The following is a 22,761-nucleotide window of genomic DNA, read 5'->3' on the forward strand; positions in this document are numbered from 1 at the left end:
ATCTTATTCAGAGCTACTTATCATCCAGAGTACTGTTCACAATGATTAACGACATACCTTCCAGCCACGGCCTTATACGCACTGGTGTGCCACAGGGCTCAATACTGGGTCCTATTCTATTCCTAGTGCACATAAATGACATTGTTAATATTCTTCCTTCCTCCGAAACAGTTTTATACGCTGACGACACAAATATTTTCTTTCATGACGCGAGTTTACAAGCAATAGAATGTAGAGCAAATCTCTGGTTAGAAAACCTTACATTATGGTTGAGGGCCAACAGGTTAGAACTAAACATCACGAAGACGAAGTATGTAATATTCAGAGCTAAAAATAAAGTCATAGATGATGAGCCAATCATATTATACAATTCAAATGTTTTACAACGGGTACAGTCAATAAAATTCCTTGTAGTTATATTTAATGAACACCTGCTGTGGACTGACCATATTAATCAAGTAAGAAAAAAAATTTCGTGATCAGTGGGCCTTCTAAATAAACTTAGGCTTCTATTACCGGTATGGCTCAAAAAGCAACTTTATTTCAGTTTAATTCATTCACATCTTCACTATTGTTTACTGATATCGGGAGACTCAACACAGACTAATTTAAATGCTTCGTTTTTACTACAGAAAAAGGCCATACGAGCAATTGCTAATCTAGGCGACTTGAATAGCACGAACCCGTGGTGGAACAGCTTGGGGTTACTGACAATTTTTCAATTAAAAACTCTTCGGCTAGCACTTGAAACATATAACAGATTTCATCTTGGAACTAATTTTTTTGCTACACCAGAACTACCACAAAACCCATATCCCCTTCGACACATGACAATAAGAGCACCAAAAGCAAGAACAAATTACGGATTCCAAACAATTAGATATCAAATGACTACCTTTTTGAATGAAAACAGAAATTTTCATGACCTCCTCCATCAATGCAGAACCCAAAAAATATACAAGGATTGCTCTGTTGACTACATGACTAACCGGTACATCCTGTGACATATTGTAAATTGATAACAGTTAACATGATTGTATATATTTTTTTCCTTTTTATAATTCCCTGTAACCAAACAGCACGCATCTTAACAACTTTGAAGATACCTTAACATTGTTGTACAGTTTTTTCTTTGTTTTTCTTTTAACATGCCAGCAAGTGTAATGGCGACCGCTACATTTATGGTATTTGTTTATTTTGTGTGTGTATGTGCTGCATGCAATTTGCTTACCCCAGGGAGGAAGGCCCTCGTCAGGCACCACGCCTTTTGGCCTCCTTCCTGAAGTGTATGAGACACACTTCATAAAAAAAAAGTCGGAGCAATATTTATGTTATTTATCCATTCACATAACTATGTCATAGCGCTGGATTGACGCTGCGGTTTCGACGTCGTTGACGTTGCTATGCTTTCGGCGGAAGCACATATACATCGCAAGATCTTGCTCGGTGTTTACCATCCGCGGATACTGCTTTCGCAGTAAAAGTGTTGCACCTATGGGATTAGGTGTGTTGGATACGGGGAGGATATTTTGGACCATTTCTGTTCTCGTTCTTTGTAGAACGTACGCTGTCGCGTAGCGGTTACGGCATTCACGGCAGTCAGGAAAGAACCAAAACGCTTCCGATAGAAACTCTAATTTGGATGGCTTGCGCCCACAAGGAGCTGAACGACTCGCCAGCGGCGGCGGCAATAGCCACAAGCGATTGAAGAAGAAGTGAATCGCCGTCGCTCCCGGGTGCGCACAGTCCAAAGCTGACGAAGAAGTTTTGAGATAAGGCGCATAAGAAGAAGAAGAAGAAGAAGAAGAAGTTTATTCACATCACATTACATGATGCAGGAAGCCTGCAGAAAAAGCTGCCAGAAGCCAGCTTGACAGGGCCGCAGGCCCCCTTTCATTGGCAGTTGGCGGAATGTCGTAAAGAAAAGTTTATACACAGCATATTTTATCACAACATGTAAAGAAAAAAAAAGTGAAAAAAAAAACAACATATTACAAGAAAAACGCTAAAACATATATACTGTTACCACATTTCAGTGTAACACGTACTCACATTTTTAATACATTCATGGGGAAATATCATAGACACAAAATCTCGTTTTACTTCGTTTTGAAAAGATCGCGCAGTGCTTTGAAAGTTATATTGTCGAGTTGGATATTTTTAGCTTGCAAACTGTTTAGTAACCGGGGTAACTTGTTTTGCAGCATTTGTAGACCACATGTAGTTCTATTTGTGTTAACCTTCCATGGTTCAAAATGACGCGTCTGGTATGAAACTACATTATTTTCTAGCTGAGCTATGTTCTGAATAGTACAATTGTTACATTTAGTTTCTTGTTTGAACAACTTGCAGAGCCGGTAGTCATAGGATTTTGTTACTGGAATTACATTGTATTTTTTAAATAATTCATGTGTGTGGTAGTGCATTGGTACGTTTTCGACAGCTCTTAAAAACTTTTTTTGGAGAATGAGCACTCTGTCTATATTAGATTTAGTAGTCGATGCCCATACCAAGTGACAATAATTAAGTCTAGGGGAGAAAAGACCATTATAAATCAGCATCAGAATGTGGCGAGGGAATGCATGGCGATTTCGCGAAACAATGCCTACTATTTGTGATAGTTTTTTTGTAATATAATCTATGTGGGCATCCCATGACATTGTGTTTTGAAAAATGACACCCAGAGTTTTAAAACTAGACACAATCTCTACAGGAGTTGACCGTAGTGTAATTGTGTTTTGTGTGTCTATGTTTTTGTTCCTAGTATGATACAAAACTGCTTTAGTTTTATCAGCATTAATCTTCAAGCTATTTTTTTGGGTCCATTCATCAAGCTTAGCAAGCGCTACATTTGCTGCAGCTATTAGGTGATCACTTGATTCTCCTGTGAAAAACACGCTTGTATCATCCGCATAATTCACAAAAGTAGCGGATGGAGCGATACCGTAAACATCGTTCACGTACAAATTGAACAAAAAGGGGCCCAGGATGCTGCCTTGCGGCACACCCTGGGAAACATGAAGTGCATCTGATAAAGAATCACCAATGGCTACAATTTGGGTACGATGTTTAAGGTAGGACTCCATAAGAACACCGGCCTTTCCGCGAATGCCATAATGTTCTAACTTCCTAATAAGTATTGCGTGGCTGATAGTGTCGAATGCTTTCGAGAAGTCAACGTAAAGGCCCAAGACTAGCTTACCTTTCTCCAAACCACTTAAAATGTGTTCTTTCTGCGTCAAGAGGGCAAGTTCAGTGCTAAATCCTTTGCGGAAACCGAACTGGCTACTAGCTAGCAATTTGTGCTTTTCTTGAAATGCTGTCAATCGGTTTAAAATAGCTTTTTCAAAGACTTTGGAAAAGACCGGGAGAATCGATATGGGCCGATAATTTCCCATATCATTTTTGTCACCTTTCTTATATAGCACGCTTACTCGAGCGACCTGCATTTTGGGCGGAAATATGGCCTGCTGAAAGCATAAATTAAGTACATGCATTAAGCATGGAGCGAGATAATGTGCAACGTGTTTGATTGGTTTCACCTGAATTCCATCTACGTCTTTGGCACTGCTATTTCTTAAATTCAGAATTATGCTTGCAGTTTCCGTTTCACTTACTGGAGTCAGAAACACCGAGTTATCATTACGCGGAAAGTTTGCTAGGTCATTGGAGCAAATGGCGGTGTTACCTTGAACAAAATGTTGGTTGAATGCGTTCGCGAGGGTTTCTCCTGTTAACTCAGCATCATGTCTTTTATCTTACACACTTTTTCAGTTCCTATCTTGTAATTTAGCATCGAGTTCAGTCTACGCCAAACTGCATCCATTTGTCCTGCTGCAGGCATAAATACATTGTCTAAATATTCACGTCTGGCTTTTTTTATATCTTTATCTAGACGATTACGGAAAGCTTTAAATTCTAGTAGTATTTTTTTGTCTTTGCTTTTGACAAATTGGTGGTACAAGTTATTCTTTTTTCTAATCCTCGGGGAAAGTTCTGCGTTAACCCATGGTTTTCGGATTTTTCTACCGTTCTTCCTTGCTACTAAAGGGAAACTCTCCTCATAGATTGGTTTCAGTATTTTCATGAATGTGTCATAGCAACGTTCGCATCTTCGCTACCAAAAACTTGATCCCACGAAGTGCGTGAAACTTTGCTATAAAACTTGGAAAGGTTGCAGTGTGTCATATGTTGAACGAAATATGTATGTCGTGCTTTATTTTTGCTGAACTGACTTTTGGCGCACAAAAATATAGGCAAGTGATCACTGAGATCTGACGTAAGTACACCCGCTTTGATTCTACATGCGTCAATATTTGTAAGGAACACATCAATTAATGAGGATGAACTTTCTGTCACTCTCGTCGGCATATCAATAGTGTTCCTAATACCATGCGTGTTCAACAAAACAGAAAAGTCAGTTTGCAAAGAAGCATTCATCATATTTATGTTAATATCACCACCAAATATAATACTATAACGATTAATATCAACAAAGGAGAACAGCGTTTCTAAGTAGTCAAAGAAAGGCGCCATCTTTCCATGTGGAGGACGGTAACAAACTACCAACAAATTGTTGTGAACAAGAACAGATACAATTTCATAATCATCTGTAACGATGGAAAAATTTTCAAGCAGTTCATAGTCGTGCATTTTGTTTATCAAAATGCAAATTCCGCCACCCCTTCCAGAGGAGCGATTTAAGTAACAAGATTCATACCCAGCAAGTCTATAAACGTCGGTGCTGTCCGTTGACCATGTCTCAGTTAGCAATACACAATCTAGTGACTCATTTAGCTCATCAAGAAGTAAATCCAGACCTAATTTTTTATATTTGATTGATCTTATGTTCAGATGAAAGCATTTGAATGACTGCAAAAACGGTTTCCCTATGTGTTTCTGGAAGTCGTGCGGCAAAACGTAGGACGCCATATCCATGGGTCATCCGCCTTTAGGCAAGCTTCTCCAGGTCGCCAACGCTCGATACCAATGCGGCATTCAGTCCATCAGCCTTTCGTACCAGAATTCGGCCATTGCTATGCCACACGTATTTGTATTTCTTAACTTTTGCCCAGTTCTTAGCTTCGAACAACAGTGCACGGGTTCTTTTCGTTAGGTTTTCTAGCACGAAGATATTTCCGTCTGCTTCTTGCAGTTTCTTTCTGTTTTGCCACCACGCGTCCCTGTCAGCTTGCCTTGCGAAACGACAAATTATGCCTGGGATCTTATCTTTTTTTGCTGGCAGACGGTGAACTGCCACTACATCATTCTCTGAGAGTGCAGGAAGTTTAATTTGGGCAGTCAGTGCATTTATCTTATCCAACAGGTTTTCTTTATCAGTTTCTTGGATGCCATGAAATTCTAGGTTGAGGCGGCGGCTCCTCCATTCAAGGTCATCAATGTCATCTTTCAGTTGAGCGACATCATCATTCTGTGTTTCGACCTTTTCCACCCTCTTCCTTAGTTCTTTCACCTCGCGCTCGTTCCGCTCTGTGCGTGAAAGCAAATCATCGTACTGGTCGCTTAACAGCTGCAATGAGTCTTCGATACCGTCAATCGTTTCTTTAAGAGGCAGCAGCTGGTCAAGCTTATCACTAATTGCCATCATCCAGATCCTCAGATCCACGCTATCATCACTGGCGAGTTTTGCATCCTGCGTAGCCGGCGTGCGTGCTTTCGAGCGCCTACAGAAGATGCAGCGCCAGGCTTTACGGTATTCATCTCCCTTTGTTTTGAGCGTAGCATCGGTAATTCCGGCGCATTTCCCAGTGTGGTATCTGTGACCACACTCACTGCAGTCAATAGTGCCATCTGACGAAGTGCAATCTACAGAACACACAGAGCACTGCAAATGTGGGGGCATTGTCACAAAACGTCACGCCTTGGCAGCAGCAGCAGCGATTGAAATGATACCTAAAACATTGATATGTGGACCTGACTTCCACTAACCTGCAAGATCACAATGAAAGATGTGGCTTGAGATGCTGCTCGCTCGTCGGTGCCGCTGCTGCCAATGCGAAAGAACCTATGGTAACCTCAAACAACACAGAACCAGTTGAGCGCGGTTACAAATACTCCAGATAAATCTCGTCGTATCTCAAGTCAGAGAGTGATATAGCCGCGTGCCCCGTGACTGTGATAATAAAAAAAACATTGCAAAGCTTCACGCCATTACCAAAATCGTAAAGAAGCATCGGCACAATCCTCCTTGAAATTTTCCAGTGGAGTAGCTTGGGCGTGTTGGTAGTAGATCTTTCTCAAAAATGCTCTCCGGTGTACATCTCTTCCTTCGTCCGTGTCTTCTTTGCGCTGTTTCGGGAATCAGGTTCTCTCAGGCCTGCAATTGAAAACATGTTAAGTTCGTTGCGCGTGGTGTATCGTTTCAGGCGCAAGACATGCACTACTTCCGACTGTGCGCGGCGTCGCTGGGATGCTGTTGCTCCATTAAAAACAGCCTCATTGTCCTAGCCGACATTGAATCATTTAAAGCCCCATATATAGCGGGGCAAAAGTTTGGTGCTGAGTCCGCAGCGGCGAATGGGCGTCCAGGTCCACGCACCGCACGGTCACTCGGCTTGTATTCCGTGTGGCGTTGCCGTGTGGCTACGGCTGTCGCTGTGCGGTTGGCCCCCAATCCGCCGACAAGCGAGCCTGTCTACTTCTTCCGCGGGCTGCAGGTAGGCAGCGACGTCGAGGTGCTCTTCATCGCTGACGTTCGGTAGCATGGTGTCTAAGCGTGGTCGTTGTCTCCTTGCCGGGGGCGAGCCCAAAGGCGTAATCTGCGTGTTCTCCGTAATCTACGTGTTATCCGGGTGCACCCTCTGAGCCCCTCTGCATTGCGGGCGCGACATATAGCGATATCGCTTGGTTCAAGACAGGTCGAGTATGAGCACAGGCGGCCAAACTTATAGCGTTCCCGTCCTTCCGCAGCTTACTGGCTACCGCGGGTTTAATACCTGCTTCCGTCGTCAGAAGCGCTCTGTGCGCATCTCGGAGTCCCCATGCTGCCTCGTACGATGACGTTCATATTTCGGTACTCACCGAAGAAAGCAAAGCGCTGCAGGTAAACATGAGACACGTGCTCGTGGTGAGTATGGAGCGATGATATGGTGTAATACTGCGTGCTGGAGCTTCCGCACACGAAAAAGAGAAAAAGAAGAGCCAACCATCATGTGCTAGTCTCTTACCTTTCATTTCGCAGCCGGCACCACAGAAAGCCCTGACTGCGAAAGGAGGTGCTGAAGCCAGGGCTGCCAGCAAGCTGCGAAAAAACGGGCAATCCTATCAGTTTGGCCGCACATGCTCACCCACAGGTGGTCTCGAGTCAGGTATTGTCGCTACATGTCGCGCGCGTACTCCAGAGCGGCGCGGAACAGCAGTTCGTGCGTTCTAGACAATCGTTTTGCCCTCTGTGCCCGATTACTTTTTCAAGTGTGAGTGTGTCACACTTCCGAACGAGGACGACGCCTATGCCCACGCTGCTTGCGCCTCTATTAATTTCTGTACCAGTGTCTTCGTTAAATTCCGGACGAACCGCAGGGGCAGTAAACGACGCTGAAGTTCCTTGAGGGCTTCAGCTCGCAGCGCTTACCATTCGAATGGCAAGTGTGCCTTTGTCATCCGGATGAGAGGTTCGAAGATGAGTGAACATTTTTTGACAAACCGTCTGTAATCCACACGCAGTCCGACAAATCAGCAGCCTGCTTTCTTATCATCAGGCAGCGGGCGTTGGGCAATAGCGGCTGTCTTCTGCGTGCAGGGCGTTCACCGACTTACTGATGATGTGGCCGAGAAACAGCTCCTGGTTGGCGAAGCAGCCCTTGTCAGGCTTCAGAGTAAGCCCGGATGATCTGATCGCGTTCTTTACTGCTTTGAGCCTCGGCAGCTATTCGTCAAAGATCGTCTCGAAGCCTAGAACGTTGTCTAGCCACACGAGGCAGGTTTGAAAATCTGAGCCTGTCAATGCCGTATCTATTATTCGCTGAAAAGTTGACAGTGCGGAACAAAGCACGAACTGCATGAGCTTGAACACGTATGTGACGGCAGTGTGATGAAGGCTTTCTTTTCTTGGTTTTTTTCATGAACTTCAGTCTTCCAGTACCCGTTGTTCGTATTCAGCGACGAGTAGTAATTGACCTGACAAAACCGGTACAGCGTATCGCCGATTACGGTCAAGTGGTAGATGGCGTCCTACGCCGTGTTATTCAGTCAGCAGTAATCGACGCAGAACCGAAATGTGTCATCTTTCTTTCTCAGCAGAAAAGCCGGTGCGTCCCGATGGCTCTTCAACGGCTGAACGACGCCATCGGAAGCATTTCTTCTCATTGGTCCAGGATGGTTTCATGATCTCGCGGGGACACAGGGTAGGCGCTTTCACCGAGAGGCCAGGCGTATTCGTCAGTTGTGATGCAAGGCTCTGCTATCGACGTTGGTCGGACTCTTGGCGACGAAGAAAACCATTGTCTGTAACTTCGAAGATTGCGGATCGGGTTTTGTCCATTCTTTGCAGGGCTGGGTTCATGTCGAAGTTGGGCGGGTTGTCTTGCTCAGGGCAGTCTGCAGCAGATCGGTCGGAGAGAGCAGACTCATCTTGAATGTCGGTGAGTTCGTCAAGAAGGCACTCGTCATGCCTGTAGTGAGGTGTCTATATTCTGCATTGAAATTTGTCGCTAGCGCCTGCCCATTACGGAAGCAGGCGACACGTCTGGCGATACAGGTATCTGTAAGAGAAACTTGATCCTTCCATTATTGATGCGTTGGACGCTCTCAGCATTCCCGACACCAACAGGGAAGATGATGCTTGACCGGGGTGCGACGCTCATTTCGACGAAGACTCTCAGGACAAGGTGACGTGCCCTGGTTGTTTTCGTCCATGGAATGATGAGCTTGGATCTAAGGTCGAATATTGCCCGATGCTTAGTCAGCAAATCCAAACCAAGCATAACATCGCGGGAACACTGCTGCAGGACTATGAAGGTCGCAGGATAGGTACAGGGTCGGTAAAAAGTTCCAACACCACAGGCTCTGCTTCTGAGCCTCATATCCTACAACATATGATGGCACCAAAGCTATCAATCTTTTTACACGGGAGAATTATACTTCTATTATCCTCTATAGACATTTTAGGCTTCGAGGTGTCCTAACCCTTACAAAAATGGATATCAACTTTCTTTAGAATTTGTATTAACATTCTATTGACTCTAGTAACCTTGTAGTAACTTTTACATTCTATCAACAATTGTTCATACAACGTTGATAGAAGTTACTTCTTTGTATGTACTCCTGTCAATAGAAAGTTACTAGAAAATAATTTTTACATTCTATGTACCTTTGTCAATACAAAGTTGGTAAACTGTTACTTCTTTGTATTTACTCCTGTCAATAGAAAGTTACTAGAAAAGCTGGGTGCAGTTTGACACGTTGAGAGAAGTAAATGAACAAACTGCATGGTGTTCGAGGTGATTAACACTATCTTGTTCGCATAATCGTGACGACATCTTACCTGATTGCATGGTGGAATCTGTTGCAGCTAGTCAACAATTTTACTATATCGAAAAGCGACCAACATTATTCGCAGCAAATGCGTTTGGAATGTAATCAGGATATGGGAAAACGTTTTAAAACAGAAGATATATTCCATTTTAATACTTTATGTTCTTTACGGACTGCTGTGAGCAGAAATACTCTAGAAAGTGACAAAACATTTTTGGTCATGCGAATAGATGCCTCAAATCATGTACTGTAGGCGAACACTTCAAAGCTATGAAAACATCCTTGAACACGAAACAAACATTACACTCACATTCCCTTAGCCAAGCATATTCTATTAACATTCGTTGATAGGAAGTTCATGCAATTTCCTTACTGCTTTCTATGTACTGCTGTCAGTAGAAACATACTATAGACACCGACAGAACGTTTTATAATGAGAATAAATGCCTAAATTAATTAAGTACTCTAGCCTAACATGTCAATGCAACTAAAGCAACCTTGAACACGAAACAAACATTTGCAGTCACATTTTCTTAGGGCATATTTTATCAACATTTGTTGATAGAAAGTTCATACAATTTTCTTACTGCTTATATACTGCTGTCAATAGAAATATACTACGAACCGAGAAAGCATTTTGGTGATGCGAATAAACAAATAAAAGCCTAAAATAATCAAGTACTGTAGCCGACAACTTCAAACCGGCAACTTAACTAACCTTGAAGACGAAACAAAAATTTGCAATCACATTCCCATAGCCGAGCACGGTGTGGATTTTTAGAAATTTCAGTTCAATTTTCTCAATACTAGATTTACTGCTTTCGCATTTTCGAGTGCGGGGAAAAGGGCAAAGTTCATAACAGAACATTTATCCCGAAATTCAGAAACGTGCCGTGAATTGAAGACATTTAGTGACAATTTTTGATTGTATAAAGTCTACGAAAAAAGTTGCCAGCAAACGAAATAATTTTGGTACAAAGTGAATGAATTCATAGAATACTCAAGTATTATTGCCTCGCACTTCAAGGAAATTAAAAGAACTTTAAGAAAAAATAGGAGCTAGTGACATATTGTGTTACATAAGCGCAATGATGACTTCGTTACAGCGAATCAGTTTCGCTGATGGCTCATTCTACACGAAAACAATGCTTTCTGCTGCGTATTCGTCCTTAAATTCTGTACTCAGGCAGTCATTAAACAGATTTCACATTTCAGAACTAACAAAGAATTTTAGCAGAGCTGTACAACAACTCTGCCAATTCGAAACACGTTGGTGTTGCTATTGTTGTAATTCTTGATAGGTCATATTTTAACGTGCAGTTGAACAGTGATGTACCGTACGACGGTGCTAAAACACACTAGCATTAAGAGCGTTTCGCTCTGAGGTTTCAGAGGGATTATTGTTGCGAGCTACAAAAAAATTCAAGTTTAGCATTGCACCGATGTGTTTCCACACTGATTGAATGACACGTTCTCGCTAGCCCAAATGGCGCCCAAGTTATATCACCAGCTTCCTGAACCTGCACCGCAAGCACACTTTCCCTGCACACTGCCCGCCATGCAAATGTGCCCGGTACACCATGCCACTCCACGTGGGAGCGCCCAATTCAAACCCTCGCACTACCCTTCTCCTCAAGCGACCAGCAATGGCTGATCGCACAGGACTGAAAAACCCCGCGCGAAAAGGGCCGCACCGCTTCGCGCTCTGAGTAAATTCTATGTAACGTGTGCAGGCTTACAGCTTCGAGAACTCAAGTTGCTTCGTTACTCAGCGACTGTACATGCGAAATTTCAGGTAACAGCGGCCCGCTGTACTCAACGGCGGTAACAAGGGCTTTGCATGAGGAAGGTGCACGGCAATTGGAGCACTATAAGCCCTCATTCTTGACTTGTTACATTTTTCGGTAGTACTGAGCCACAGAGGAGCTTCCAGTATGGAAAAAGCTAGGGTGAGAGCAGCCCCCACTTTGAGCACCGCTAAAGCACAGGCGCAGTGCCTCTTCCGCATCTTCACTTGCATCTCCTTCAACGCAAACACGGTACGAAGCTGTGGCGAGGGAAAACGTGGTGAGAGCTGTATTTTCTATCTTCCCGTAATGCAATGATTAAGGAATCCTGGAATAAAGTGTTGGGTTTTAACGTAGTCATACGGAGTAGACGCGCGAAAGCATGTGTTCATTCTTCGCCTTTTCTTACTGCCATCAGCGGACGTGAGGCCGAGCCGAGGACCGCATAAGGCAGAGGCAAAAAGCAATCAAGGAAGCACACAAAAAGACTACGGTAGCGCGACTGTCGGCGGGGCTCGCTCGAGCAAAGAGCGTGCAAGGTGTCCAATGACGTGATATAAACACACACAAAACAGAGGCGATGCTGCAGCGCAGCCTTGAAAGTTTCGCGCGTCACGCTAGAGCGGCGTGCGAACGCTCGTGTTCCCTAGGTACACACACGTACACTAAATCGCATGAGCCAAGCTGTGTAGAGTACGCTAAGCCACACAATATGCGAAAATAAAAACCGAAACCAGTAGCGTTTGGCAACATCATCATCATTCCTTATTCTGCGACGCAGTTACGGGGAGCTGAGTTATAGCCTTAGAACTAGGCAGACAGTGCAGCCGTGCAGCGGCTGCGGCTTTCCTGGCCCCAGATGCGTCGCCTGTAGCTGCCCGGCATGCTGCCCGGTTTTCCAAGCTTTCGTTCGCAGCGCCGCCAGAAACAGATGGTTGTGAGTAGTCGCATTTTTTCACCGCAATCATTCCAATTTGCTGACTTTGTAATTGAAACAAAATATTTTGTCGTTTAATGCAACAAGTTTGTGGCAAAAAGGGCTTTATCAATTTTTTTTTTAACGCGTGTAAAGTTAGGCGACATTAGCGCCACCTTTCCGTTCGCTGGCGGCGGATTGCGAGTCTCATGTTGGCCGTGCGCTACACTATCTTTTTTAGGACGCTGAAACGACTCTGTTGGCGGGGTGCGACGGTTGTGATGTGGGTGCGTTTCTTCAGTTTGTTTGTGTTAAATGTGCGGCCTCGTTAGTGTTGTGGTAGTGTGACTGAACTCGGAAGGTGACAGATGGCTCCAGTGCTGCGGAAGACGTTCTTACGCGCACGCAGTGCTCAAAAACTGCTCTGACGTACTGCACGCAACCACGCCGAGAGCGGCCGGCGCCCGATGCCCGATAGAAGAAACGGCTTGCCGTGAACGTTTGCAAATGTAAGTACAGAACTGGAAAATGACTTCTGCGATGTGTCGGGGGTATGATTGAGGGCTGCGAATGCATTTGGGTTGGTCTTCACGTCTTGTTCGCAGTGAGGTGCAAAATGCGGGCACCACGCGATCGTTTGCAGAGAGAAGGTGTTCTGACACGCTCGCTTGCCAACTGTGCAACTTTTAACCCGCCGCCTCACGCTGTTTGCGTCAGCTCCTCGGCGCAGGAGTTATGTGATAGAATTTGGTTGCACGCCGAGAACTATGGGGTGCTGCTTGATTCGTTATTCCGACTGAACAGGAGCAGCGCGTGAAAAGGAGACCATAAGAACGAAAAGTGCTTGTAGCGGCGTGCGTCTTTTGATTCTGCTGCCTGAGTGTTTACTGGATAAGGAGCATTGCCCGTTCTACGTCGCAGTCACATCGAGTGCTGTGTTTCTTGATAGTTCTGGTCAACGAAACGACGATTAAAAATAGCAGAACCATTCCATTGCAGTGCAGCTGAGGTAATCGCACAATGGAAGGTTTGTTGTCATTTTATTTTTTTACGTTCACTACATTTATGTCATTCCCCCATTTTCAGTCTGAAGCGATAAAAGTATAACGTGATTCGCGAATAATAGCTTTAAGAAAAATATGACAAGCTTTGTAAACCATTTTTTTGCTAACTATTTAAGGCATAGGTAATTAATAATTAGCTGCAAGGTGAAAAACGTAGCGCAAAGAGACGAGGACACAGAAAGACGGACAACACACGGCGCTAACTTCCAACAATGGTTTATTTCAGAAAGAAAGGTGGTTTTATAACAACATCACGACCAACACGCCGTCAAACCATGAGCTAGCAAAGCGTATCAGCCAGATATGCGAGCTCTTTCGCCATCAATGATACAGAGGGGGTACTAACACAATCATCTTTCAAAAGTGATATCCATTCCGCTTCTGTGATTTCTCGTGTCAACCGGTTATTGTGCACTTTTAAAACCATGCATTGTTCAAGAAGCGGTATGCAGTGACACGACCGGCAGTGGGCTGACAACCCTTTTCCACGCATATCATCTACGTCACGCCCATGCTCTCGAAGCCTATCATTCAGGCATCTGCCAGTTTGCCCTACATACTGCTTGCCACAGGAAAGAGGAATTTGATAAATGACATTTTCAATACAATTGACAAACTTTTTCCTATGTTTTTTCGTACAACCAACACCCTTTTTAGATTTTTTGAAATGTTTCGTACACAGATGACTAAACTTCTTAGGCGCCGAAAAAACCACTCTAGCTCCCGAACGTTGCGCTATTTTTTTGAGATTATGGGAAAACTTATGAAAATAAGGAATGACGGCAACTTTTTCTTTCTTACTCATGGCTTCCTGGTTATCCTGGCCTTTTTTACCTTTTTTATTGCAGACTTTTTTCAAAACACCTTCCGCCACAGACACTAGGACATGGGAAGGGTATCCAGCATTCTCAAGCCTCTTGCACTGCTGAGAAAAACTTTCATGCATGAGGTGCGGGCAAGACTTCTTCAGAGAATTAAAAAATGAAAGGCTGGCAATAGATCTTTTTACGAGCTTAGAATGGGCTGAATGAAAAGGTAACAATGGTTTTTCGCCGCGAGGTTTGAACATCCAGCACGTCCGGTCATGATGCATTGTAATGCTGATGTCAAGGAATTGGATAACCCTGTTTTCAGGTAGTTCAAACGTTAGTTCAAGAGGAATAAAAAAAAAAAATGAGCCGCCGCGGTGGCTAAGTGGCTATGGTGCTCGGCTGCTGACCCAAAAGACGCGGGTTCGATCCCGGCCGCGGCGGCTAGAATTTCTTTGGAGGAGAAATTCTAGAGGCCCGTGTACTGTGCGATGTCAGTGCACGTTAAAGAACCACCCCAGGTGGTCGATATTTCCGGAGCCCTTCACTACGGCGTCTCTCATAGCCTTAGTCGCTTTGGGACGTTAAACCCCACAAAACCAAACCAAACCAAGAGGACTAAAATGGTTACGAAAAAGGGTGAGAACATTAAGAACGTCATCCTTAAAGGAACTGTCATTACTGTTATCACTTTTGAAAGATGATTGTGTTAGTACCCCCTCTGTATCATTGATGGCGAAAGAGCTCGCATATCTGGCTGATACGCTTTGCTAGCTCATGGTTTGACGGCGTGTTGGTCGAGATGTTGTTATAAAACCACCTTTCTTTCTGAAATAAACCATTGTTGGAAGTTAGCGCCGTGTGTTGTCCGTCTTTCTTTGTCCTCGTCTCTTTGCGCTACGTTTTTCACCTTGCAGTTATGAACCAACAAGCCCAAGCATATACCCTTCTGTAATAATTAGCCTCCACTCATGAACACATTGGACTGAACAGCTAGAGGTTTTAATGGGATGTGGCTTCTGTGATGTTTATGCAAGCATGGCTCTAATGCAGCCTTTCTTCAAATGCACCCGCAGTCAAGCCCTGTACAGCTGCTCCACCGGTATCATCACGCTACTTTTGCACCAGCTTTCATCTGTCATCGAGCCAATGCTACCTCAACCAGAGGCAAATGACATCAAGACCTGCTGGTTCAGCCTATCAGCCATTGACACTGGATATCAAGCATGTGCCACTTGTAAAAGGATAGGTAGACAAGTGGGTATATTTTCCTTGTCTTTTCTAGCCTGCCAAAAATCTTCTGGTCCAGGCTCCCTCTCTCTTTCGTTTTTTTTTCTTTTAAAAGAGGACCAAGAGAAAGGGAAAAGATATTGCGGGCGTCATGAAAGCACTCCCCTAGTCAAGTGCATTGTGTTATAGTGTGAAATGCTTTCTATAGTTTTTTCTCTCATGCCTCTCGTGCTTGGAAATCTTGACCACTGTATAGACCAAATTAAAACAATTATCTGCTTCATGACCTTTATACAGCAGTCTAAAAGCAGCAAATAAATTTTATAGGTTTACTTCAGCAGTACCTACCTCTTACAAGGTATGGCATGTTTGAAGTGAACCAGTGATGTGATAGGCATGGCCTAACGGGCAATGCATAATTGAATATTGGCGTTCAAGTGGAGCACTCTGCTTTAGAAGCATATTTGTTGCTAGCATCAATAATTGATACCTTACCAGGTTATCCTTGCATTACATGAAACCCTGCAAAGCTTATATTTTACCTGTACAGAAGAAAGGTGCTTATTCGATGTCATGAGCATTGCTGAGGTTTTCTTTCACACTCCCTTTGTCACAACTGACTGCACTGTACAGTTGAAATGCATTTGGAATTGAGTATTGGTGCATTGCTTTTTTTATGCATGCCGACGTTCAGTTACTGATTGCATTACACTAGCTGGGCCTAAGTCAACAAATATTGCTGTGACCTTAACAAGACCCCTGGCTTTACTTGAACCGATGCATTTGATGTTGCCTTTCTCCCGTGCCATCAAGGTTTGTAATAAGCTGTGTAAATAACTTATTTTCTTTCTCGAGGTATTTATTGCTGCAATTAGTGACAGGTAATTTCCTAAAGAACAACCTAAGTGCACATTTTTATCTTCTTTGGAACACTTGTTTGCTTGTTTCCCTTGTATTCTTAACTTATACAGATATGAGCAGGCCTCAGCACTAGAGGGATGTGCTGCGGGACAAATAAAAAACTACCAGTCCAGCTGCTCCCTTAGGGGCACGTTTCTGAGGCTTTTATCGCTTGTAGTTCTATGCAGCTTTACTTACAAGTATTGTATCTGACGCAGTGTGTGCCTTAATATTTTGATTCATTTGCTTTAGAGTGTGCCACTCTTGCCCTGACGAACTTGCTCACCTTTGAACTCTTTGTTCATACATTTTCCCCTAACACCTGGTATAGCTCCAAATGATACATTATCTACAGCAACATGTGCATTATATTGCAATGTCTTTGTGACATCACTTTTGAAAACAAAAGCTGCCTGAATTTTTGTGCAGACAAATCAGAAACACAAAATAATTTTTATATTTTATGGCCTGCATGTTATCTTCATATGACTGGAATGGCTAAATATCTCTTCGTGGTAGCCTAATTGGGTCATCATCATCATCAGCCTGACTACACCCACTTCAGGGCAAAGGCCTCTCCCATGTCTCTCCAATTAACCCTGTCCTTTGTCACTTGCCGCCACTGTATCCCCGCAAACTTCTTAATCTCATCCGACCACCTAACTTTCTGCCGTCCCCTGCTACGTTTGCTTTCTCTTGGAATCCACTCCGTTACCCTTAAGGACCAGCGGTTATCTTGCCTTCGCATTACATGCCCTGCCCAAGCCCATTTCTTCTTCTTGATTTCAACTAAGATGTCATTAACCCGCGTTTGTTCCCTCACCCACTCCGCCCTCTTCCGATCTCTTAACGTTACACCTATCATTTTCCTTTCCATAGCTCGCTGCGTTGTTCTTAACTTAAGCTGAACCCTCTTTGTTAGCCTTCACGTTTCTGCCCCATAGGTGAGTACCGGTAGGATACAGCTGTTGTATACTTTTCTCTTCAGGGATATTGGTAAGCTACCAATCATGATCTGAGAGAATCTGCTATATGCGCTCCACCCCATTCTTATTCTTCTAGTTATTTCCCTCTCATGATCCGGATCTGCGGTCACTACCTGCCCTAAGTAGACATATTCTCTTACTACTTCCAGCACCTCGCTACCAATTGCGAACTGCTGTTCCCTTGCTAGGCTGTTGAACATTACTCTGGTTTTCTGCATGTTAATTCTTAGCCCCACCGTTCTGCTCTGCCTGTCTAACTGGTTGATCATGCTTTGCAGTTCTTGTCCTGAGTGGCTTAGCAAGGCAATGTCATCAGCGAATCGCAAATTACTCAGGTATTCTCCATTAACTCTTATCCCTAACTGTTCCCATTCCAGTCCCCAGAATACCTCCTGTAAGCAGGCATTGAAGAGCATTGGCGAGATCATGTCTCCCTGCCTGACACCTTTCCGTATTGGAATTTTATTGCTGACTTTATGGAGAACTATAGTAGCTGTGCAATGGTTATAAATATCTTCCAATATTTTCACATAACACTCTTCCACACCCTGATTCCGCAATGCCTGCATGGCAGCTGAGGTTTCCACTGAGTCAAATGCTTTCTCGTAATCAATGAAGGCTATATATAGGGGTTGGTTATATTCTGCGCATTTCTCTATCACCTGATTGATAGTGTGAATGTGGTCTATTGTCGAGTATCATCCTTTACGAAAGCCTGCCTGATCATTTGGTTGATTGAAGTCTAAGGTTGTCCTGACCGTACTAGCGATTACCTTAGTAAATATCTTGTAGGCAATGGACAATAAGCTGATTGGTCTGTAATTCTTCAAGTCCTTGACGTCTCCTTTCTTATGAATTAAGATAATGTTAGCGTTCTTCCAAGCTTCTGGTACTCTCGAGGTCACAAGGCACTGCGTATACAGGGTGGCTAGTTTTTGTAGCACAATCTCTCCTCCGTAAAATCTGCTGTTACCTGATCCTCACCAGCTGCTTTCCCTCTTTGCATTGCTCCTAAGGCTTTCTTTACTTCCGCCTTCGTTACTGGCAGGATGTCCCATTGCTGTGCTCGACTGCCTCCCTCAGTAACTTGATGATTACATTTGCTACTGTATAGATTTGTGTAGAATTCTTCGGCTAATTCAACTATCTTATCCATATTGCTGATGACATTGCCCTGTTTGTCTTTTAGCGCATACATCTGGTTTTTACCTATGCCCAGTTTTCTCCTCACTGATTTTAGGCTACCTCCGTTCCTTAGAGCATGCTCGATTTTCTCCACGTTAAACTTTCTTATGTCGGCTACCTTGCGCTTATTTATTAACTTCGATAGATCTGCTAGTTCTATCCTGTCTGTGGAGTTAGAAGTCCTCATGCTTTGGCGTTTCTTAATCAGATCTTTAGTCTCCTGAGATAGCTTGCTGGTATCCTGTCGAACCATCCTACCACCTACTTCTGCGGCGCACTCTGTAACGATAGCTGTAAGATTATCATTCATTGTTTCAACACTGCGGTCGTCTTCTTCAGTTAAAGCGGAAAATCTGTTTTTCAGCGACAGTCTGAATTCCTCTACCTTCCCTCTTAATGCTAACTCGTTAATAGCCTTTCGCTTCACTAGTTTCCTCCGTTCCCTCTTCAAATCTAAGCTAACACGAGACCTTACCATTCTGTGGTCGCTACAACGGACCTTACCAAGGACCTCCACATCCTCTACGATGCCAGGGTGTGCACACAGTATGAAGTCTATTTCATGTTTAGTCTCACCATTGGGGCTCTTCCACGTCCACTTCCTGTTTGCTCGTTTGCGGAAGAAGGTATTCATAATCCGTAAACTATTTCTATCTGCGAACTCTACTAATAACTCTCCCCTACTGTTCCTAGAACCTATGCCATAGTCACCTACCGCCTTGTCTCGAGCCTGCCTAATTAGGTGTAACACGTTAATGTCAGTTCCTGTGAATATCATTCAGTCTTCGAATGTGGGGGCAGAATTGAACACAACAGCATGTTATAGCTTTTTCTTGTTCAAGGACGCATTACATTTAGTTCTAGTCTTGTGACTGCTGCTTATGCTATTACTCAGCAGCCTTATCAAACTCGCTCGGAGTGCTGCATTTTAGTGCACATTTAACTGATTGTTGCTTCTCCGTGTTTGATTCTATTAGAAGTTACTATAACTGTATACTTTGAATGTTTTCTTGTGCAGTTCTCTTGCTGCTGCATTCTGCCATGGAGGAGGCTACCTGTTCGTGCGCACGTCTCATCACTAGGACGCTACCTCTTCCGCTGGTGATGCAGACAAGTAACGACAGGGTTAATTGGAGAGGCATGGGAGAGGCCTTTGCCCTGCAGTGGGCATAGGCAGGCTGATGATGATGATGAACAACAAGCAGGCTGCCTGATATTGAGGACAAGTGTCAGGATAGTGCACCAACAAAGTCGCTTGAGCATTTCTGTGCTGATGCATTTTTATTAAAATCAGCTCATAGCTTAATATCTACATCCATGGGGACATTTTGCATATGTTTGGCATTTGTTTGACTTTTAATTCGCTAGTGTTTGCAGCCTTTAATGTTGGTCTTAAGACAGTGTAAGCATTGTTTCACTGTGTGGGATTTTTTAGCTGTTTTGGAGAGATGTGTGTGTATGCATGCAGTTTTTTTCCACGGGTTTGTTATGTGGCTCATGGAACTTTCATGTTACAGAAGAATTTATTTCGTTTCTGTGTTGTACAGGAAAGTGAGCAGTATTTATATGCACCAGGTGTTTCAGGGAAGAATAAGTAGTTTTCAAAAATATGGCTTTTGCTGCATAATATTACCAGTGTTAGCAGACACCAGAAAGCCGGTGAGGTGTATTTAGTAAGCTGGTTAACTAATTTCTGATAATTAACTTTTTAACTAACACAGGTTTGCAACTGGTTGCAGTTAGAGACTTTTAGCCAGTTGTTCGTAGTAGCCATATCAGTTTCTGGAATGTACAAAACATGATTACTTTCGCCAATGTGGCTCGACAAAATTTGGCTGCATCGTGCAAAAAGACATGCGCTTTTGAAAGCACACAGGGAAAGAAACCCCTCCAGTGCATGTAACTGCTACAAATCTCTAATGGCAACTAGACGCCTAACTCTGATAGTGAAGGAATCATATTCTTAGCAGTAAGAAACACACACAACACCAAGACACACACACACACACAGGACACCCACTAGACTTCAACTATCTTTACTGGACACTTGTACAACATAAATATGTATCACTGAGCACACGCAGGTGCCTCGTCATCCGCAACAGGTCTAACTACGCCCTGCCCTCTCCTGCAAGGCATACGGTTGCGCCGATAAACAATCTCTTTTTCTGCCAACACCAGGGAGGGAGTGCTTACACATGTCACCCGCCTCTTGAATACGAAAGACTTCGATAATTTTTCTTTCTTTTTTCTCGGCTCCCAGGCCTTTCGTATTCATGAGGCGGGTGACATGTGTGTAAGCACTCCCTCCCTGGCATTGGCAGAAAAAGGGATTGTTTATCGGCGCAACCGTATGCCTTGGAGGAGAGGGGAGGGCGTAGTTAGACCTTATGCCGATGACGAGGCACCTGCGTGTGCTCAGTGATACATATTTATGTCGTACAAGTGTCCAGTAAAGATAGTTGAAGTCTAGCGGGTGTCCTGTGTGTATGTGTCTTGGTGTTGTGTGTGTTCTTACCGCTAAGAGTATGATTCCTTCAAGCCGTTACCAACTAGCCCAACTTAATGTTTTAACAAAGTTTCTGATAGTGAAAAGGTTCATTAATAAAAATTAGCTAACCAGCTTATTACGTAAGACTCTTCACAAGTTTTCTGGTGCCTGCCAGCACTGGTAATACTATGCTGAAAAAGCCATACATTCATCTCAATATTCCTGTTTTTTGAAAATTACTTAGTCTTCCCTGAAACACCTCGTATATATGTAAGAAAAACCTAACGGGATTTAATTGACAATGTTTTGGTTGGAGGGCCAGTCGTTTTCAAGTGTACTACAGCATTTGAAGCGCACAGCTTTTGTTTCGAATGCTATACTATACTCGAAAAAGGCTGGTCCTCCAGCCGAAACATCGTGAATTATAACCTGTTATGTTTTTCAATTGCTGTGTGTCAGTCATTGTTACTCAGAGGGAACTGAGGGGAAGCGTGCCGAAGGCAATATTCTGTTCCTCTATTGTTCTCCATAAAATACTTTGATGCATCATGCATGTGTTGTAGCGCGTATGTACACTTGTGCACAATAAATGTAATAATTTGCATTTTGCTTCTATTATTCTTTAAGCACTCCAGGATAGTGTTCACAAAATGATTTTGAAGTGATAAAACTATGTTGGTAAAAGTGTTGTACTGTGTAGTTAACATACACTTTTCCAAAAGTTGATGTAGGAATTATACTTTCTTCGTACTTGAGTCTTTTGAATAACGGTGGCCAATTGTCGGAAGACCGTTGATAGGGTGTTGGTAGACATTGTCGGTATGTGGTTGATAAGAAATGTAAAGACTTTCTATGTACTTGAGTCTTTTGGATAACGGTGGCCAATTGTCGGAAGACCGTTAATAGGGTGTTGGTAGACATTGTCGGTAAGGGGTCAGTAGGAAGTGTATACAAACTCGATAAGGGGATGATAGGAAGTATAAAGACTTTCTATGTACTTGAGTCTTTTGGATATCGGTGGCCAATTGTCGGAAGACGGTTGATAGGTTGTTACTACAATGTACAAAGGCGTTTAAAAGACTTTCTATTCAATGTTGATAGGTTCTATTAACAATTGTCGAAAGACTTTCTAAAGAATGTTACTAAAAATTTTTGTAAGGGAACTGCCCGACTATAAGGCCTGAAGGGAGACCCTGTGGCGTGGGAACTTTTTACCGCCCCTGCACGTCCGTTAAGCTTTACTCGTGCGGTGGACCGTCCCGATGGCAGGTGGCTTTCGGCGGTTCGTGTTTGCGCGCCGTCCAAAATGATGGTCACTTTCTGGAACTGAGCCGCAAACTACTCTACTCTGTCCCCTGGTGGCAGAGTAGCTCGCTGCTGTATTCACCAAAGCAGTTACCGCATGATCTTTGATAGCCACTTCAACGTTGGTGGTTCGTGCACTCGCATTGCACATTAGCCTTTGAGTTTGGTATCGGCTTTGTCTGGTGTTGCGATCGTCGCTTGGGCACATGTCCTCGTTCTTCTGGGTGGTGCCGTCGTTTTCAATTGGGTGTGAAAGTGTTTTTCGCGTGCGGCGTCAACGCAGTGGATGCGGCAGGGGCATGCGTCCTTGTCGATCCAGGATCTCCGCCAGTTCGCTGGCAAGCAGCCCCACCTACGAAAGTTGCTTTCTTTTGTTTCATTCCGTGGGGCTAAGGTACCTTCTCCGCACTGCCAATGCGTAGCTGCGGCATGGCGATGCGAAGGGTGCGGATGACGGCGGCAGTGACTTCGATAAATGGCTGGACGAGTACTTGGCATGGCGCAAATAGTCCTTTATTTCTTTGGGTCGCTGCCTGGGACGCTGTGGCGTGCGTCGAAAGAGAAGCCAGGATGGCCCATGCAGTGGTATGGGCAGT

General features: G+C 43.8%; 1 protein-coding gene and 1 long non-coding RNA gene across 2 annotated transcripts; one reads left to right on the plus strand and one right to left on the minus strand.

Moving 5' to 3' along the window:
• Nucleotides 1–4,951: 4,951 nt before the first annotated feature.
• On the minus strand, nucleotides 4,952–5,863 carry LOC149325987 (uncharacterized). The gene has a single exon (XM_089562944.1). The coding sequence runs from the start codon at nucleotides 5,861–5,863 to the stop codon at nucleotides 4,952–4,954; it is 912 nt and encodes a 303-aa protein (XP_089419070.1).
• A 6,589-nt stretch (nucleotides 5,864–12,452) lies between these two features.
• On the plus strand, nucleotides 12,453–20,375 carry LOC149325988 (uncharacterized). Its single transcript, XR_016285996.1, has 3 exons — nucleotides 12,453–12,704; nucleotides 15,145–15,325; nucleotides 19,388–20,375. It is a non-coding gene; the product is annotated as an uncharacterized LOC149325988 (long non-coding RNA).
• Nucleotides 20,376–22,761: the final 2,386 nt, after the last annotated feature.

This window comes from Amblyomma mixtum, chromosome 10 (genome assembly GCF_055824585.1).
Source record: "Amblyomma mixtum isolate Tamu chromosome 10, ASM5582458v1, whole genome shotgun sequence".
In the NCBI taxonomy this organism is placed as follows: domain Eukaryota; kingdom Metazoa; phylum Arthropoda; class Arachnida; order Ixodida; family Ixodidae; genus Amblyomma; species Amblyomma mixtum.

Excerpts from the sequence above, each read along its gene's own strand:
- LOC149325987 (XM_089562944.1), bottom strand. The coding sequence starts at position 5,863 with ATGCCCCCACATTTGCAGTGCTCTGTGTGTTCTGTAGATTGCACTTCG.